This window comes from Boleophthalmus pectinirostris, unplaced genomic scaffold (genome assembly GCF_026225935.1).
Source record: "Boleophthalmus pectinirostris isolate CB_2022bp ecotype Guang Dong unplaced genomic scaffold, ASM2622593v1 HiC_scaffold_17, whole genome shotgun sequence".
NCBI lineage: Eukaryota > Metazoa > Chordata > Actinopteri > Gobiiformes > Gobiidae > Boleophthalmus > Boleophthalmus pectinirostris.
Genome location: NW_026571115.1, coordinates 1,176,514 through 1,195,758, shown reverse-complemented (window position 1 = coordinate 1,195,758; position 19,245 = coordinate 1,176,514). Strand labels below are relative to the sequence as shown.

At 39.2% G+C, this 19,245-nt stretch overlaps 1 protein-coding gene across 1 annotated transcript in view; it reads left to right on the top strand.

Annotated features, from left to right (window-relative positions):
* The window catches only part of LOC110161044 (RNA binding fox-1 homolog 3), a 180,500-nt gene that overhangs the window by 48,182 nt on the left and 113,073 nt on the right, over nucleotides 1-19,245 (top strand). The window contains 1 exon segment of the mRNA XM_055152615.1: nucleotides 14,241-14,294. Within this exon segment, the coding sequence (XP_055008590.1) occupies nucleotides 14,241-14,294 (54 nt within the window).

Genomic DNA, 19,245 nt, shown 5'->3' with positions numbered 1-19,245 from the left:
TACGTACTGTCTCTGCTGGAGGGGGCGGTGTGGGAGGAGCTACGTACTGTCTCTGCTGGAGGGGGCGGTGTGGGAGGAGCTACGTACTGTCTCTGCTGGAGAGGGCGGTGTGGGAGGAGCTACGTACTGTCTCTGCTGGAGGAGGCGGTGTGGGAGGAGCTACGTACTGTCTCTGCTGGAGGAGGCAGAGCAGCAGAGACACAGGCATGTGAACACAGTGAGAGGAGAGACAGACTCATGAGGAAAAGAAATCATCAAATCATCATCAAAGAAGGAAAAGTCTGTTAGTGTAACTCCTGTATCGCTCGATATTAAGAGTAGACTGGCTCTATTATAAAATATCAAATAGCCTGAGAAAAACTCTTCTTATTTTCACCGAATCAAAATTCTGAGCTGTAAATCATTGAACCATATGAACTAAAACACCTCACACATAAATTACAACTGTACAGTAATGTGTGTAATGTTTTGTGTTATATTATAGTCATTAGCAGAAAAAATTTGATGAGATTTATTTTTTTTTTGCATCTCAAAACACATCGATTCAAATCAATTTCGTGACCCGTGTATCGAACTGTGAGAAAACCACAGAGTTGTATCCCTTCTAAATATGAGATAATCTGACGTTCTGTATAATGTCGTATATTATCGTCATTAATTTCAGAGAAAACCCTAATCCCAGATGCGTGTCCTCTGATTGGTTGCTCTCTTATTCTGAGCTCCTGACACAATTTCCAGTTAAAGACCGCAGCGCCTCTCTCTCTCTCACTGCGGATTTGGAGGATTCTGGACAAATTAAATTACGATTAACAGTGCGTTTTTTTGTTTTTTTTTTTCCCCTCTCTTCTACGAGTCCCCCTTGTGGGCGCAGCGGAGCAGTGCGTCCTTTTTTGATTAGCGCTGATATCTCCCGGCGTCGTGTAATTACTCGGGCGGCGGTGAAAGGAGCAGCAGCAGAGAGAAGGCGCGGGGACGAGGAGGGACGAGGAGGGCCTGCGGGGGGCGCTTTGACACGCGCAGGCTGAGAAAAGGAGAGCGGACAGCCCAGTGTGAGGCGGAGAGGGGGAGGTCAGAGGTCACGCCACTCCCGGGGCAGACGCCACTAATGCTGCTACTGTACAGAGAGAGAAAAAAAGAGATAAAGGGGGAAGAAAACTGAAAGAGATGCAAACATGTACAGCAGAGAGTCATTTTATTTAGCTGTATTAGTGTAAAATAAAATATACACATAAATAAATAAATAAACAAATAAATTGCTCTTGTTAATTCATTTTGAATTCATTCATTCTCTTTATGTAAAATTTCAATTGTAATTTGAATTTTCAGGGTTTGCTACAATACAGTATTCACCTCATTTTGTTTTTAATTTAATTTATTTATTTTTTGTTATTTTTTCTTATTTATTTTGTTTATTTTATTGCTGTAACTATTTTTTATTATTATTTTTATTATTATTTTACATGCTTTTTGAAATATTTGATTTTTTTTTTTTAAAGCTTCATAAATTTAGTAAAAAAAAGCAAATTAACACACAAAGGTTTTATATTTGTTTTATTTTTTATGTTATTATTATTATAACTAATGGTAACAACTACATAATATTTTCAGCTACAACCATAATTTACTTTTAATTAAAATTTGACCAGCAGCAAGTTTTTTTTTCAGTTTTGTTTTCTTCAAAAATGTGACAAACAGATCGACTTTTGCAGCAACGGTAAAACTAACAACAACTAGCATGCTAGCACGCACTTCCTGATTATGGGACCATAAACAGTACACAGTGGACTTGTTTTACTCAGTCCCAGCCCCTGAATGCAGCGATCCAACAGAACAGCATTTAAACAAAATAAATTTGGCCCATGATTCAAAGATCAGAAAATAATTAATATAAAAAAACATTTGGATTAAACCTGATGAATGAAACTCCTCCTCTCCTCTCCTCTCTTTCTCTCTCCACCCCTCTAATTCTGTCACTTTCTCTTTCTCCCCGTTCTCATTCTCGTTTTGTCTATCTGTTTCTCTCTCCCTCCTTCTCTCTTTCTAAATCTAACTCTCTCACTTTTTCTTTCTACCCTTTTCTCCCTCTCCCTCTCTCTCTTTCTGTCTGTCTCTCTCCTCCTCTTTCTCTCTCTCTCTCACCCTCCCTCTCTCTCTCTCTAAATCTAACTCTCTTGCAATCTCTTTCACCCCTTCGCTCACTCTCCCTCTTTTTCTGTTTGTCTTTCTCTTCTCTCCTCCCTCTTTCTCTTCTTCTCCCTCTTTCTCTTTCTATTTGTCTTTCTCCCCCCTCTTTCTCCCCTTTCTCTCCCGCTCTCTCTCTCTTTCTGTCTGTATCTCTCTCCCTCCCTCTGTCTGAATCTCCCTCACTTTCTTTCTCCCTCTTCCCCTCTTTCTCTCTCGCGCTCTCACCCCTCTCTCATTCTTTCTCTCTCCCTCCTCTCCCTCCCTCTCTTCATCTCTCTCTCTCTGTGTCAGTTGCGTGCCTCAGCATGCGGTGTATAGATGTATGGGTGACGTCAGCGCCCCCTACAGAGCCCCTCCCTCCGTCCCTCCCTCCCTGCGCTGGGGCCATTGTTTATGGGAGATGCTGATGCTGCGCTTTTGTTGAGTGTGATGGGAGGAGGAAGACGAGGAGGAGGAGGAGGAGAGAGAGGTTCAATACACCACGAAAGAGAAAGGATATCTATAAATTAGTTTAAATGACTTGAATACATTTGACTTCTGTATTTTCTTCTGAGGTGTTTAAAGGAACACTGTGGAACTTTTCTCCATGGAGATGTCATTGCTGTGCCTGGAATGTTCCACAGTGTGTCATGTTTTGATCTATGTTCTAATGCTGTTTCCTCTTCACAAACAGACCTGGAGTTGTGTTTTGTTTCATTCCAATGTTTAACACACAAACCCTGCACATTTAGGCTGAGTTTTTCTCTCTGTTCCACCTTGTGATGTCACACCGTGATACAGGAAGTGCTCCACTATGTTTTTAAACTCCACACACCTTCACTAGAATCATTTGGATAATTTGAGATCTGCCACTACTCTACTGAATTTAAGATAAAACGTAGCTGTTAACTTGAAAACTACCGCTTCATGACATCACAAGGTGGTACAGAGCAGTTTGAGCTTTACAGATATTGACAGCTCAATAACACAGCGTTACTCAAAAACGTGTGAATGAAACAAATCACAACATTACATTATAAACAAAGCAATTGCATCTTTCTGTTCTGTTCAATCACAACTTCTATCAGTAGTCACAATAAGTTATGGTTCTCATTCAGAAATATTTTGGATTGGATAAAACTGTCTGACCCTGGCTGTTGTTTTCTTAGTATTTTTATTTATTTGTTTGTTTATTTATTTATTTTAATTTACTTTATTCATTTATTCATTCATTCACACATTTCTGCTTTTACACTACAGAATAAAAAGTGCTTTCCGGTAGGGATGCACAGATACTGATATTTCCTAAATATACTGGTATATATTAATATAATATTTATCGGTACTACTATTACACGATACATTATGCAGTATCCTGGTTTCAGTATCCCGAATAAGCCAGTATTCCGGTTTTGAGAAAGCGGGATAAATAAAGTGACTGTACATGAGTGAAATGACCGTTAAATAAAGAGCTGCGCTACCCAAGTATGACCTGTCCACATATGACCTGTCCACATATGACCTGTGCACAAACGACCTGTGCACAAACGACCTGTGCACAAACGACCTGTGCACAAACGACCTGTGCACGGTTTTATGCCAATATTTCGCGGATCGGTGGTTTGTTGACTTGGTGTAGTCTGGGTTTTAGACCTGTTTCAGACCTGATTTTAGACCTGTTTCAGACCTGATTTTAGACCTGATTTTAGACCAGTTTCAGACCTGATTTTAGACCTGTTTTAGACCTGTTTCAGACCTGATTTAGACCTGATTTTAGACCTGATTTTAGACCTGTTTTAGACCTGGTTTAGACCTGTTTCAGGCCTGATTTTAGACCTGGTTTAGTTCTGGTTTAATTGTGGTTTAGTTTTAGTTTAGTGGCACAGCCCGCGCAGCATACAGGAGGGGGAACGGTCTGCTCGTTGTACGGGAGCTGGGACAGTTTGTGCGGTGTAGGGGAGTGGGGTACAGTTGGACAGTCCACATGGCGTACAGTAGGGGGGTTTCTCGCTTTCGCAGCCCAGTACCAAACGATCCATAGCCCAGTACTGCGGTCCCCGGCCGGGGGGTTGGGGCCTTGTTTATGCTAATAACCTATATGGTTTTAAGTTTGTAAGTTTGCATTTGTAAGTTTATTTCAAGAAACCAGGATACTCCATTTGATTATGTACACAGAGATATGAGTATCCCGGTTTGTCAGCGTGCATGTATACAAAGTAGGGATGGGCATTCGATGAAATTTTCTTAATCGATCGTCGGAAGCATTAACGATCCATTATCAATTAATCATTAACGTTTTTATATTAAAATGATCATCATTATTACTACTATCTGCACTAATAATCTGCCAAAATAAATTCAACTTTACGACATATAAACTGTAACGACTCTAGAGCCACATCAATCCGTTTGACATTATAATGTGTTTAATTCAGTTTTGCGCAACTCTCACAGAAACAAAACTTAAAACTGCATCACTAATTTGCATAAACTCAGCGAAGATAAAACTACAGCTCTTGTGTCGCTGATGCGGTCAACTTCTGTCAGATTAAAAGACATGACTCAGGTGAATACAGGTTAGTGTGACCAGATTTGCGTTTGTCAAAACCAGGACAGCGTACGGGGGGTGGGAGGTGGGGACTCGTCATCCACATTGCGCGACTTTCACCTGGTAAAGCTTTTTCCCTCTGGACACCGAAACATATGTGCTGCTTTGTAAACTGTGCACATGGACTCACACTTGTCCCGAACGCAACGGAAAGCCTGGAATTTCTTGTACAAGTCATCGTTGCACATCGTTCGCATTTGCACTTCGGTACGTTGCAGACTGACCGACTGTTTGGTCACACTACACACAGCAACCTACATTCGGTTTGTCGATTAAAATGAACGTAATCGATGAAATTCTTAATGATCAATTATCAATTAATCGACTAATCATGCCCATCCCTAATACAAAGTATCCCAAAAACTGCCATAACAGGAATATGGCGAATATATATATATATATATATATATATATATATATATATATATAGTACTCAATATTGGCAAGTACAGAAATCTATTTTCTTACTTGTCGTACTGGTATCAGTTTTCACAAAAGTGGTATCAGTGCATCCCTACTTTTCTGAACTTGAGGCAATAAAAATCTGATTCTTTTATCATTTTAAATTCTTAACATTCAAACTTTTTTAACACCTGTAAAATAATCTAGGTGATGATTCAGAGTCAGGGAGGCCGAGGGCTGTAGCTCTGATCACTGAGGAAGAGGAGGAGGAGGAGGAGGTCCCCTGTGCCCGCCGCAGATCCTCCCTCATGACTTACCACAAAGTAATTAATCGGTGCCACCAACCCATTACACACGGTTAAAACAATTAGCATCTGTGCATCTGGGCAGAAGAGGAGGAGGAGGAGGGGAGGAGGGAGAGAGATGAGAAGGTGTGAAAGGAAGAGAAGGAAAAGAGAGGGTGAGATGAGGAGAAGTGGATGGAGAGAGAGAAGGAGGAAGAGATGGAGGAAGAAGAGGAAGAGAGGAGAGAAGATGGAATGAGATGAGGAGGGAGAGAGGAGAGGAGAAGGAATGAGAGGAGTAGGAGGGATGGAGAGGGGAGGAGAAAAGGAAGAGAGGGAGTGAGGGAGAGCTGGACATGAGTGGGAGAAGAAGGAGGGATAGAAGGAGGAGTCATGTGGAGAGATTGTAAGATTGTCCATTTTTGGAAACACTGGGCCAGAAATGAAGAAGCAGCAGTCCAATATGACAATGACAAACAGAATGTAATGACAGAAAATACATTTACCTCAAGATTTAAAGCACATCTTTATTATTATTATTATTCATTTCTTATTATTATTTCAGTGTACACGTTCTTTGCACTTGGAAACACTTGCCCTGCTCGTCTCCACGGAAATGTTGTTCCTTTGGTTATAATCTTTCACGTTTGCCACGTTTACATGATAGCCTAATTCCGAATAAAAATCATTTCATTCTAAATAACAATTATTCACCCACATACTTACTTGCGAAGTAAGTGGGTGGTTTATTCCGATTTTAAAGCCGAATTCATTTATTCCTTGATCATGTAAAAGTTTATTCTTCTTAAAAATAATTCTGGTCGTTCAGCGCATGCTCGTTGTATCGTCCTTCTGACGCGATCAGGACGACTTCGCTTCGGACTTTCATCCACGTCTCTTTGGATTTGTGAGCGGGATGTGGGAGTGGGCTGATGTAGAGCAGCCGTTCACTCAGTTTGTCTTCTTCCTCCCTTCTCTGACACTTCCCTTCTTCTCCTCAGCTGACGTAAAGCGTGATGAGAGAATTCTCCAGCTGCTGCGCAATTATCATCTGAACCACTGTGAAAAAAGTTTGGATCGCGTTTGTGTCCGTGGCGTAATGACAAACCAAGATGACAAAAAAGCCGGTAGCAGCTGAAGTGTGTTTTCTTCCGGTCGATGTAAATACGTTTGTGTCTCTGTCCAATCAGAACCCTTCCCCAGCCTCAGACGTTGAGCAGAATTAAATAAAGTCTTTTTAACGTGTTTTCCATGTAAATGTCAATTCAGAATGATTATTTCTATGTAAACTCGAAGGAGAATTCAGAACAATTAATTAGGAATTCAAAAAAACATCATGTAAACGTGGCGAGTATGACGTAAAACATATTTATCTCCGTGGATAATGTTCCAGAATGTGTTTTTTTTAAGTTCCCTGTTTGCTTTACTTGGCCAGTGGTTGCTGTAGTTGAAAGTCTTATCAAAGCAACAACAAAAAAATGTAACAGTAAAAATCTACATAATTTTCCCTTTTATTTTAGCTTAGATTAGAAATTGAATGTGACTTACTCCATTGACAAATCTTAGACTAGTCAAAATAAACTCAAATCAACACAAACTCGACATTATTTAAGTAACGAAATTCTAGATTGCCATTTTTGCAGAGCTCTGTGTTTCTCCGTGTTTGTATCTCTGAAGGCCGGTGCATAGCTGGACACTTTTGATGACTGTTGTCCACTTAAAACTCCGCGGCCCCTCCTCCCGTTCCAGCCACACTCAGCACATTAGCTCACGCGCTACAAAGTGCAGTTTTGGACGGGGTGCGAGTTTCTTTATTACCTGCAGCAGATACAGCGCAGGCAAAGTGCATTTTAAATAGGGGCGCACTTAAAGCAGCACACTCAGCTCTCTCTGATGGCTGCTCATTACCCAGAGGTCATTTAGCCACGTGCGTGTTTTCCCCACAACAATGAAGTGGACGATTGTATAACTGTGAGATAATGCGAGGTGTTGTGCACAGGCTGGTGCCCTGTGATGGATGGTTTGGTCACAAGTTCAGTTGTGTTGTACGTCCAGGGTTTAGCTCAATACAACCCAATGACAATGACTTTTTGTTTTATATTTTTCTATAGTCTGTCTAGTAATAAGACTTTTTTACTTAAAGGTGCATTGCACAACTTTTCTGGTGGGGTTCGCTACCTACTTGTCTCCACTGAGATGTTATTGCTTTGCCTGGAATGTTCCATAGTATGAATGAATAGTATTTATTCATTAGAGGTGTTTCTGTTGCTCAGAAATAAAATAATTCTTTCAGTGAATAGAGTCGCCACTCCACAGATCTGACCTGTAATGTAGCATAGTGCTGTAACCTCCTTTTCTCTCTCTTGTGATAAATAGGCTTAATACATTCTGTGAAATTTATTATTATTAATTTTGTGAAGTTTTAAGACACCATGGAGTGTTAAAATTGACTCTCACAGAATCAATTTTAACATTTTCTCAGAGTTTCTATGAGTCCAATCTGTTCTAGAGTTAATTTAACATTTTTGAAAATGTTAATTAAGTAAAACTAGACCAAAGTTCCTGTTAAACCCAGAAATCAAGAGATATAATATTGTTTTGAGAGTAAACAGATAACACTTTGTAGAGTTATCCTGATTTAGCTAAACACCACACAGAGGTTTTTTTATTTTTACACTTTATTTTAGTTAATTTAACATTTTGGGGAGTAGGACATATACACTTGTAAAATGTAAAACCTTAAAAAAAAAAAAAAAAAAAAAAAATGAGTGCATATAAAGCCTTTTTTTCTTCTTTAAAACATTGTAAAAGATGAAATTATGCACAGGGAAGAGTTGGAGTTGCCAAATTAACACTAGAGGAAGTGGAATTAACATCAGCCATATCAACTCTGGCAAATGACTCCAACTCAAACCCCCATTTAACATTCAAATAGTTAAAATAACACCTTTTCTGTTAAAAACAACTTTGAAATATTTTACCCTGGTTTTTTAACCCTCCAGTTTTTGCTGTCACACACGCACACAAACACAACAAAACAAAAAAAAAGCAACAACTGAAAACTAATGATACAAACACTGCTACAAAATATAAATACACAAGTACAGACTGACACATGTGTTTGTGTGCACATTTTAGACATCTGTAGTGCTGTCGGTAAATTGATTCCCAGGTGACCATCGAAACCAAAATCTGTATCTAAAATGTGTACCCATGCCAACGTGCATCAATACTGAACAATAATCTGACAGATAGATCAGAACCAGCCCCGGCTGAACAACCTGGAACATTTTATACAAAGAAATAACATTTCCATGGAGACAAACAGGTGGCAGACCCTCCACTAAAAACTGTACGCAATGCACCTTTAAATGTAATGTTCTTTGACATATTTGGTGATTAAAATAAGAAAACATTGATTGAAATTTGCTAAAAATAAATAAATAATAATAATAATAATAATAATAATAATAATAATAATAATAATAATAATAATAATAATAATAAAGTCTGTAATAAATTAGGTTTTTGTGCCAATTTCTCAAATCTAAAAAGAATATTTTTAATCTGAGACAGCTCCATTTTCCAACACACCACTAGTGCTCAGTCTTTTTAATCGCTATGGCAACCTTTGTTATTCCTAAACCCGTTTGATAGACCCTCCACCAGAAAAGTCACACAATGCACCTTTACGATTGGTTTCAGACAACTTCTTCCCATTTGAATCATATAATATTTTGTTTAAATCGTTAACCATCATAGCAACGGTGTTTACATAATTCTGTGTAATTCTACATTCGAGAATGTTGTGTTGTCACGTGAACGAAAACTATCAGCCCATCTCGAACCATCCATCGTCCCGGACTCAGCTTGGGCCCAGCGTGCGGAGAGCCCATTTCTGCCCCGCGGAGCCCAAATGCAGGCGAGGCGGCCCGTTTGACAGGCTAATTACTTTTAATGAAATAATACGGCCATTGTAGACACCAATTAAAAGGCGCGTTCGCCGGAGTCGTTAGAGGGGCTCTGGTCTCGCTCTCGTCGCCAGGTTTTCTAATGATCCTCGCAAAAGAAGAAAGAAGGATGTGAGTCCAAAACAGGCCGGAGCACGAGGGGGCTTTGAGAGGGAGGGCTCGGAGGGGGGGCTCTGAAGGGGGGGCTCTGAAGGGGGGGCTCTGGGGACGAGGCCTGCAGGTCCTGTTGACTGCGAGAGCACCCAAACACAGACGGAAGAACGGACGGACAAGAGGAGCAGATGGATGGAGAGGTTGAAAGGGTAGAGAAGGAGAGGAGTGGCATGAGGAAGAGAGAGAGAGAGGCAGAGGGAGGGAAGAGGAGTGGATATAGAAGAAAGAGCAAAGAGAACAAGAGAGAAACAAAAGAGAGAGGTAGATGAGTGGGTACAGGAGAAAGAGTAGAGAGAAAGAGAGGCATGGGTATAGGAGAGAGAGACAGAGACAGAGAGAGACGAGTGGGCATAAGAGAAAGAGCAGAGAAAGAGAGAGAGAGAGACACAGAGAAGTGGGTATAGAAGACAGAGAAGGGAGAGTAAGAGAGGAGTGGGTGAAGGAGAAAGACAAGAGAGAGGGAGAGAGAGAGAAAGAGAGGAGTGGGTATAAGAGAAAGGGCATGGAAAGAGAGAGAGATGAGTGGGTAAAGGAGAACGAGGAGAGAGAAAGAGAGGAGTGAGTATAGGAAAAAGAGCAGAGAGAGAAAGAAAGGAGTGAGTACAAAATAAAGAGCAGAGAAAAAAAGAGAGGAGTGAGTACAAAATAAAGAGCAGAGAAAGAAAGGAGTGAGTACAAAATAAAGAGCAGAGAGAGAAAGAGAGGAGTGAGTACAAAATAAAGAGCAGAGAAAGAAAGGAGTGAGTACAAAATAAAGAGCAGAGAGAGAAAGAGAGGAGTGAGTACAAAATAAAGAGCAGAGAGAGAAAGAAAGGAGTGAGTATAGAATAACAATCAGAGAGAGAAATGGAGGAGTGAGTATAGGAAAAACAACAGAGAGAGAGAGAAAGAGAAGAGTGGGTATAGGAGAAAGAGAAGTGGGTACGGAAGAAAGAGGCGAGAGAGGGAAAGCGAGAGGAGTGGGTATTGAAGAAAAAGCAGAGACAGAGAAAGAGAGGAGTGGGTATATGAGAACGAGAAAAGAAAAAGAATAGACAGACAGATGAATGAAACTAGGGGTTCTCTGCTGAAAACAAACTATTCAATAACATTACAATATCACTGTCAAATTGTAGTCCTTTAATTATTCATTTCTATTGACACCGTGTCCAAACAACCTCAAACGAATCCTCAAGTCACTTTCATTTACAAAATAACTCGACATTAAATTGACTTAATTTTGCTTCTGAAAAGGTCACAATCGACATTTTTAATAAGGTTTAATAAAGTGTACAGCTACAGTCGTGGGGTGGTCTTCTTCAGATCTTGAGGTAGACTTGGGCTACGTTTACACTGAAGCGAATCACCATAACAGAAACGATTGTGTCCAAACACATCGTTTCTGTGTCCGCAATCCTAGTTATAGAATATTTGTTTACAATTTACAGAAACGAAACTTAAAACCACATGGCTCATTTGCATAAACTGAGGGCTCAAAAAAGAGTTTGCTATTGTGCGCTGATGTGGTTCAGCTTCTGTTGGACTAAAGGACACGACTCAGTGGAATATGAGTGTTGTTTCTGTGACAGAGGGGTGTTCTGCTGATGGTGAGTCTGTTCTGTGCTTCTGTCATGTTGGAGATGGTTCATGTTAAACTTTTCAGAGATTATATGTCTGCAGGTCAGACAGACCGTACGTACAAATTGTTATGTTTGTCCTTCCTGCTTACCATAGATGATGTTCTGTGCATGATGGGTTATCTATACACTGTTGTTTTTCTGTACGTCTATGAGAACCTCAGTAAAGCACATGTTGAACGTTACTCCTGCATTTGAGTGTATTTTACTAGGAAGTTTGCAGGGATATAACAAGTGGCGACGAGGATGGGACATATATTCTACCCTCTTACTGTTTTAGCGGTGAATTACTTCGCGGCGCATAGACCTACATCAGCGTATCAGCGTTTTCACACCTTGCCGGATCAGATCTTTACTCAAATTCGTGGGAGCTGGAGGCACCAGATCGTTCCGTTTGTGGAGCTGTTTTCCGTCGGATTAGTGTGAACGAACACTGCATCCACAATGAAAACTATTCGAATGCTCACTAGTGTGGACTGGGCCTTGGTCAAAACTACCCTCTACTCTTTTTCACTTTATTTTGAGGCCTATTTAATCACATTTTGTGATTAACTGAAAAAATATTGACATACAACACCAAAGAGAATTACTAAGTTACTTGGGAATTTGCAGTTGAACACTTTTCTTTCTTTACCTCTGAGTTAAGACTTAACTTTTCTTGATGCTATCTTTTATCCATACTTATTCCCACAACATTTTTACCTTATTACATTTATTATTATATATATTATTTATTAATATTACCTTACTTTATTGCATTATTTTACTTTACCATACCTTATTTTTACCTTTGAGCTTTTGAGATTTGAGTTAAAGTGACTGAAATTATGTTTTGTTTCATTCATTTGTTGGGATAATCTTGCAAAAATATGCTCCGTTCTTCTTCAAACTCCAAAAATATTCGGCCCACCTTATGATGTCATTAGGTGTCAACCCAGGCAACACTCAGCGCAGTCATGTATTTAAACTCCGCATCTTTACTGGACACGACCCAATCCAAATAGCCTTCACTACACGGATTTCTTGTCTCATTTAAACTCTCTTTTTCTTTCTCTATAGCGCACGTTTTTACATTTTCCATCCCTGTTCTGTATTATCTCCATGACGCTAATGTTTAAGGAAAATTGGACACTTTCTTTAATTGCAAACATTAGCAGAAAATGAAGTTAGCGAGTCTGGTGTTTAAGTATTTTAATTCTATTTGGTTCCTTCATGATCATTACGCACTTAACAACATTCACAGCTACATTTCTTTCCATTGTGAGACTTAATTTAAGCCATTTCAGGGATTTCGAATGGTTTTCTCTACGACCAATCCTGATCTTTGTTTAGAGAAGGACTTGGGAACATCTTTGTGTTTAATTATATACACACTTTTCCCTGTATTTTAGACATTTGAATGCTCAGGGTTGACAGAGGTGGCACTCAGTTACATTTACTTGAGTGATTTGTTAATGTGATTGTGCTTTTTCAGAGTACTTTTTCGTTTTTCTCCTTTCTGTGGGCTATACTTTGTGCATTATTTGATGTTTTATCCTTTAAATTAAGTAACATCAAATCAGGTGTTACAGTTACTATTTAAGTTACTCTTTCTTTAATGGTACTTTTCTCAAATACAGTGTTTTTTTTTGTTTTTTTGTTTTTTTAATCCAACTTGAGTATAGTAGTATAATAGACCACTACTTTAATACTACTACTTTAAGTAATATTATCTTAAAGGGCCCATCTCATCTAAAATCAACTTTTCAGAGCTTTCTAACTTCTATGTCTTCGAAGTGGTTTTTAGATTGATTTGGCGTTTATTTATTTATTTTTTTTTAACAAATCGCAGAGTATTTCTGCCACCCTCCCACGTGACATCGAAATAAAGCTGCTATGATGATGACGTGGCCAGCTATGACGCGTTTCCCTCTCCATCGCCTCCGCCCCGCCTCCACCTCGCCTCGGCTGACAATTTCCACATGAACACCTAAACAAAAGTGACAGCATAAGCTAATTGAGCTATAATACGTTTATCTACTAACGTTTATTAATACTTTACCAATCAGCTGATGTGGACGCGGTGCTTGAGCTTCGTGCACCTCAAAGTCCTCGTCTGATTCCGGGTCCAACACATGCGGCTGAACGCATGTATCTCCATGATGAATAAAAGTTTATTCCTGCCACTATCAGGGTGGACATCTGTCGCCCCCTCCCTCCCTGAGATGGGCGGAGGAAGGGCGGCTCACTCAGAGTTTGGAGGGCGGAGCCTGTGCTTTCTCAGGACGGGCGGGGGGATGAGCAATAGTCGGTCTTTCAGAGTTCCTGGTCTATGACGCCTCCAAGAAATCAGTAAAATGTCATAACTATCGTGTAATGGATGTTCCAAAACCCAAATTGTGCTTTTATATTTGCAGAAGATACAATGTGAAGAGTTATTTTGTATGAGATGGGCCCTTTAAAGTAACGTTACACTTACTTGAGTAAACATTTTTAGAGGTATTCCGTTTTAAAACTCACTACTACTTCCTGTGTTTTTGTACTTTTGTTTTCAGCTTTTTCTTTCCACAAACCACTAAAAGTCATACGATGTAACTTTTTGGTTGGGGGTCGGTCACCTGCTTGTTTCTATGGATACTATATGTCATTGCTCTCCCTGGAATGTTCCACAGTATGACTTTTAACAGCTCTACCTTACATTTATTCAATTAAAATTAGTTTTACAGCTCAAAAATACCTAAAAAATCAGGTGTTCTGACTGTCAGCGGGTCACCTCTCCACAGATCTGACCTGTAACTTGCTCTATTTTGGTCTCTGTGAAGATCGCAAGGTTTAATGCCATGCTGTGAAACATCCCAGACAAAGCATATGACAGACCCCCCACCGGAAAAGTTACACAACGCAGCTTTAACCGATGTACAGCTATGACACGTATTTAAGTACTACTCCACCAAATCAAATCATAATTAGGAAAAAAAACATGAAAATTTGTCACGTTTGAACAAATCTCGAGCTTGTCTAACTTTTCTCTCCTTCTGTCTCCTCTTTTGTTTTGTTTCTGCAGCAATTCGGGAAGATCTTGGACGTGGAGATTATCTTTAACGAACGAGGATCCAAGGTGAGACCACAGCATCAACAGCACCAACATGGCCGCCCTGTTAGCATAGCCCTGTTAGCCTAGCCTTGTTAGCATAGTCTTTTTAGCATATCTCTCTTACTCATGTACCCTGGGAAAGAAAACGTCATCTCTCTCTATCTCTCTACTTCCTATCTAATGCAACTTTTTCTTTCTTCTTCTTCTTCTTCTCTCTAACTTTTTTTCTCTTTTGTTTTGTTGCTGTTGCGGCTCCAAAATCGTTTGCCGCGTTAATGAATCCAGTTTTACGATCAGTCTTAATTCGCCATCTGAAAACTTCTGGGAAATTCCTCATTTGCAAGTCCAATCTTTATACGAAGTAGTAATTTAATTCAACGTTTTACTTATTATACTTCTTCATCTAGACTTTTCTCAAGCATAGATTTGAATGCATTAACAATTTCGAGTGTGCATTTAAACAACACCTAAACGCAGAGTTAATTAAACGCAATTCCACATTCCGCAAATAGGACAAAGATGAGGAAAATCGGACAAACCGGTGTTCTGTTGAAATGGGCTGCCCCGTTGAAATCCCAGCAGCCTAAATCGACAGTGACATCTATTGATTCACGCTACCCTGTTGAAATAAGCGACCTTACTTTTTTTTTTTTTTTCGTTTACAGTTGTACAGATTCAATAAAGCCTAACCCTAACCTTCCCAGTTTTACAACATTCGAGACAGCGGGTTTGATGCTGTTTGCACACGGTGATACAATTTTATACCTTATTTATGTCAAATTTCAATTCATTTATATGAATATGCATAGGTAGTTCATTTTGACAGCCGTATACTGCTCAAATAGGGCTCTGACTAAAGGGAGCACATATCGACAGGCCAATGTGTCCGTCGAATAACACTCCCACTGTAGAACATCATTATTCACTCATTAATATGAATTTGGGTAGAGGAGCTTATTTCGACAGGCCTATATCTTCTATCAAATAAGGCTTCTTCTATATAAGAGAAAGCCATGACTGGAAACACTGAAGTATTTGTAATATGTAAATAGTATTACATATATAATATTTAACACTAATCTCATATTCTACAGTGTGAATTTCCGATCATAATATAGTGATATTTTATGTACACATCGCCTTTCTAAACAAGTTTACAACGTTTTCTATACATGGAAACAAAATAAAATATGATGTTGTGAAAATGCTAAGGATAAAATCAAACATTAAATCCAAACTATTCAATCATCTAACAGGTATTCTGCCGCAAATCTAACACATGTTACAATAAATGCTACATGCTACAATAAAACCAGTACACTTTTAAAATGTGCCTTGTTACTCCACTTCTGCCTCAGAAGCTCAAATCGACGGCATTTAAACAAGGACAACAGTGCTTTAGGGTCGTGCACATGTATAATAGCGCTAGATAGACAGCTCAAATTGACGAGTTGAAATGTAAACCATTGAGATATTCTTAATTAAAGGTACACTGTGTAACTTTTTTATCTGCTTGTCTCCATGGAGATGTTATTTCTATGTCAGGAATGTTCCACAGTATTGCATTCATTCTATATCTTTAGTGGTGTTTTTATTGCTCAACTTGAAAACATTTATTGACATGGAGGTGACGCCTCGCCACAGATCTGACCTGTAACTTCGACTAGTAGTGTTCCCAGGTTATCTCTTATAAGCTCTTATAATGCCATACTGTGGAATATTCCATCACAGCAAAAACTGGAGGGTTAAAATTTCACAGTGAAATGTTTCAGAGTTGTTTTAAACACAAAACATTTAATTTTAATTATTTGAAAGTTAAATGGCAGTTTGAGTTGGGGTTATTTGCCAGAGGTGATATGGGTTAATAGTTAATTCAACTTCCCCTAGTTTTAATTAAACTTCCCTTAGTGTTAATTCAACTTCCTCTAGTGTTAATTCAACTCCCCTTAGTGTTCATTTGGCTCCTCCCAAGCACCACTTCAAACTCCTATGAGAGAAAACCTGTTTGAACCAGTTTTGTACATAATTTCATCTTAAATTAACAAAAATAAAGTGTAAAAATAAAACACCTGTATGTGTTGTTTATCTAAATCAGGATAACCCTACGAAGTGTTATCTGTTTACTCTCAAAACGTTAATATAACTCTTGATTTTGGGGTAAAACAGGAATTTAGTCCAGTGTTACTTAATTAACATTTCCAAAATTGTTGAATTAACTCTAGAACAGATTGGACTCATAGAAGCACTGAGAAAATGTTAAAATTGATTCTGTGAGAGTCAATTTTAACACTCCACTTTTTGCTGTGTTGCCAAAGCTTTAACATTTCTAAGCCTTTTTTAACGTTGCTTCTCTTTGCACAAACTTTTAAACACACTTCTGTATTTAATCTACTTTTGCTACGTGTCATCTATGTGCAAAATAAAAACAAATACATTTTAAAAATCACCATGTAAACAAGCACGCAAACCATAAAAGTTCCACAGTGCCCCTTTTAAACAACTTCCCAAACGTCGGCGTGTAAGTAAATGTAAGGCAGATTATTTGCGCGTTCGCATCTGACAGCTCTTGTGCGAGTGTGTACTGACGGAGCCAGTGAAAAACAGCCCATTAGTGGCTCCGGCTCGGTGACTTGTCGACCTTTGACCCCGCGGGGCCTCCTCAAAGCATTCATAAACATCCCCCGCTGCTGGACCCCGTGCTCCCACATACATTACACACAAGAAACGCGCCGAAATTGGACACAGATACAAACAGATTATGTGGGAGGGGAAGACGGTTCAGAAAGAAAAGATTTGGCTACAGATACTTTGCAGCTCATGGCATCAATATATTTCTTAAGGGCGTGACGCTAACTGGAAGCACTGATCTGTCTGAAGCTCTGTTACTCAAGTCAGAATTTAATCAGAGCTTTGTTGAACATAATCTGACCAGAAAACTGACAGCAACAGGTAAGATAATTGATAAAAAGATAATCTTCGGTTGAGGATCCATCACCTTCTTGTTTCTATGGAGATGCCATTCTACTGTCTCAAATGTTCCACAGTATGACATTAAACAGCTCTACCTTACATTTATTCAATGATAGGTGATTTTGTTTCTCATAAATACCTAGAAAATCAAACATTCTGACTGTGAGCAGGGCTGCCTCTCCACAGATCTGACCTGTAACTTGCGCTGGCTTAGTCTGCATTATGATATGAAAGTTTAATGTCATACTGTGAAACATTCTAGACAAAGCAATAACATCTCCATGGAGAAAAGCATTTGATGGACCTCCACCAGAAAAGTTACACAGTGCACCTTTAGCATTAAGACCAAATTTTAGTTCTCTGTCCACTGAACATACACTGTCTCCATCTCGTTGTCACCGTTGTTTTTTTGATTATATATCTGCGTTGAGGTCTTTGTGCCACATAGTAATTCACCACCTCAACGCTAGGTTGGGCTGAGTTGCAAAATTACATGAACTCATTGGTGAAGTGTCCACACCAAGGTTTTCACCGATCGTGAATTACTTGACATTTGACCGTCTTTGTAGCTTTTCGAAGAGGAATTGTAGAGGCGATCATATTTCCTCACCTCTTCGATCAGACATACCTCTAGTTCAGGCATGTCCAAACTATGACCCGTAGGCCAAATGCAGCCCTCAGACAAATTTTTCTTTGCCCTCAGACTTCCAGGTGAATTGGCCCAAATTACCTTGCATCAATTAAAAATTTTGGAATTCTACCCTGACAAAGCTAATATTTAATATTTAGTGTGTGATTTTCAGGATCTTAGCATGAATAAAGACTGATTGTAATGTGTTAAACATGCACAATTTTCAATTATTCACTGTACTGAGCACCAGTCTACTTCCCTCGATCGGCCCTCTGCTTCTTCTGTGTTTAGATATGTGACCCTTGAAGAAAAAATTTGGACGCCCCTGCTTTAGTTGATCCATTTTCTTCAGAGGATGATTTAAAAATGATGTACATGTTTACAAAATGAAGTGGGAAAGCGGAATACCAGAAATGTATGTAGAGCATGTGCAGAGAGGACCAATCACAACCCTTATTTTCTGAGTCGCTTTCCCTCTTCGTCTGCATTGGTTCGACGCGTAGTTAGAAAATTTTGGAGGTCCAAGTCGGTCGACGGAAACGATTTGACGCACGACATGACCATAAATTGTTCTTAAGCCAACAGTTTTTTCAGTTTCAGACACTCTCACCTATTTTTCATTGAAAATCAAATGTTCCAACGTATTTCACTTTATTTTCTAATGTGTGCATCACGTCACCATGGTAAATGATGAACATTGCGCCATAGACATACATGCGGTACCCCCAGCGCGATGCCACTGCTGCAAAGTATCAATTTGCGGGTTTCAGCTTCCTGTTACATCGTGCCTTTTTCAGGACGATTGACCATTCAAAAGTTCTAATATTTTGTTTTTAAGCATTAGTTGCTATGGTAACAGTCATAACTTTTCATCATTCTGAAACTTTGATACTAATACTTTAGAAAGCGCAGAGAGATCGTTGTGTAATGCTTTTGTGAGAATTAAATGAGGTTCAAATTCAGCATATTTACTTATGGTTTATTGTGGATGTCTCCTTTGGGTCGGCAAGAAAACAAAAACAAAAATAAAATACGAAATTAAAAGCTATAAAACAGTCGGTTGACCACAAACTTCTTTATTAAATTCATAAATAAGTGAAAAGACCTATAATTTTATGAGGCAAAACTCCACAGACCAGAGTTAATATTTAAGACTGGCCTTTTTAAAGTGATCTTTCCTTTAAAACACCTCTATTGAATCCACAATCCCGGCTTTTGTTCTGCCCTCTTCATGGGAATTGTCAACAAGAGAGAAGTCATATAGCGTAACACCACGGTTCCATTGAAATATATATGTCCCGTAATATCACTAGCGTCAGCCTTTAAGAAGCTATAGCCCGGGAAATCTTTCAAAATGGATACAAATCAAATCCT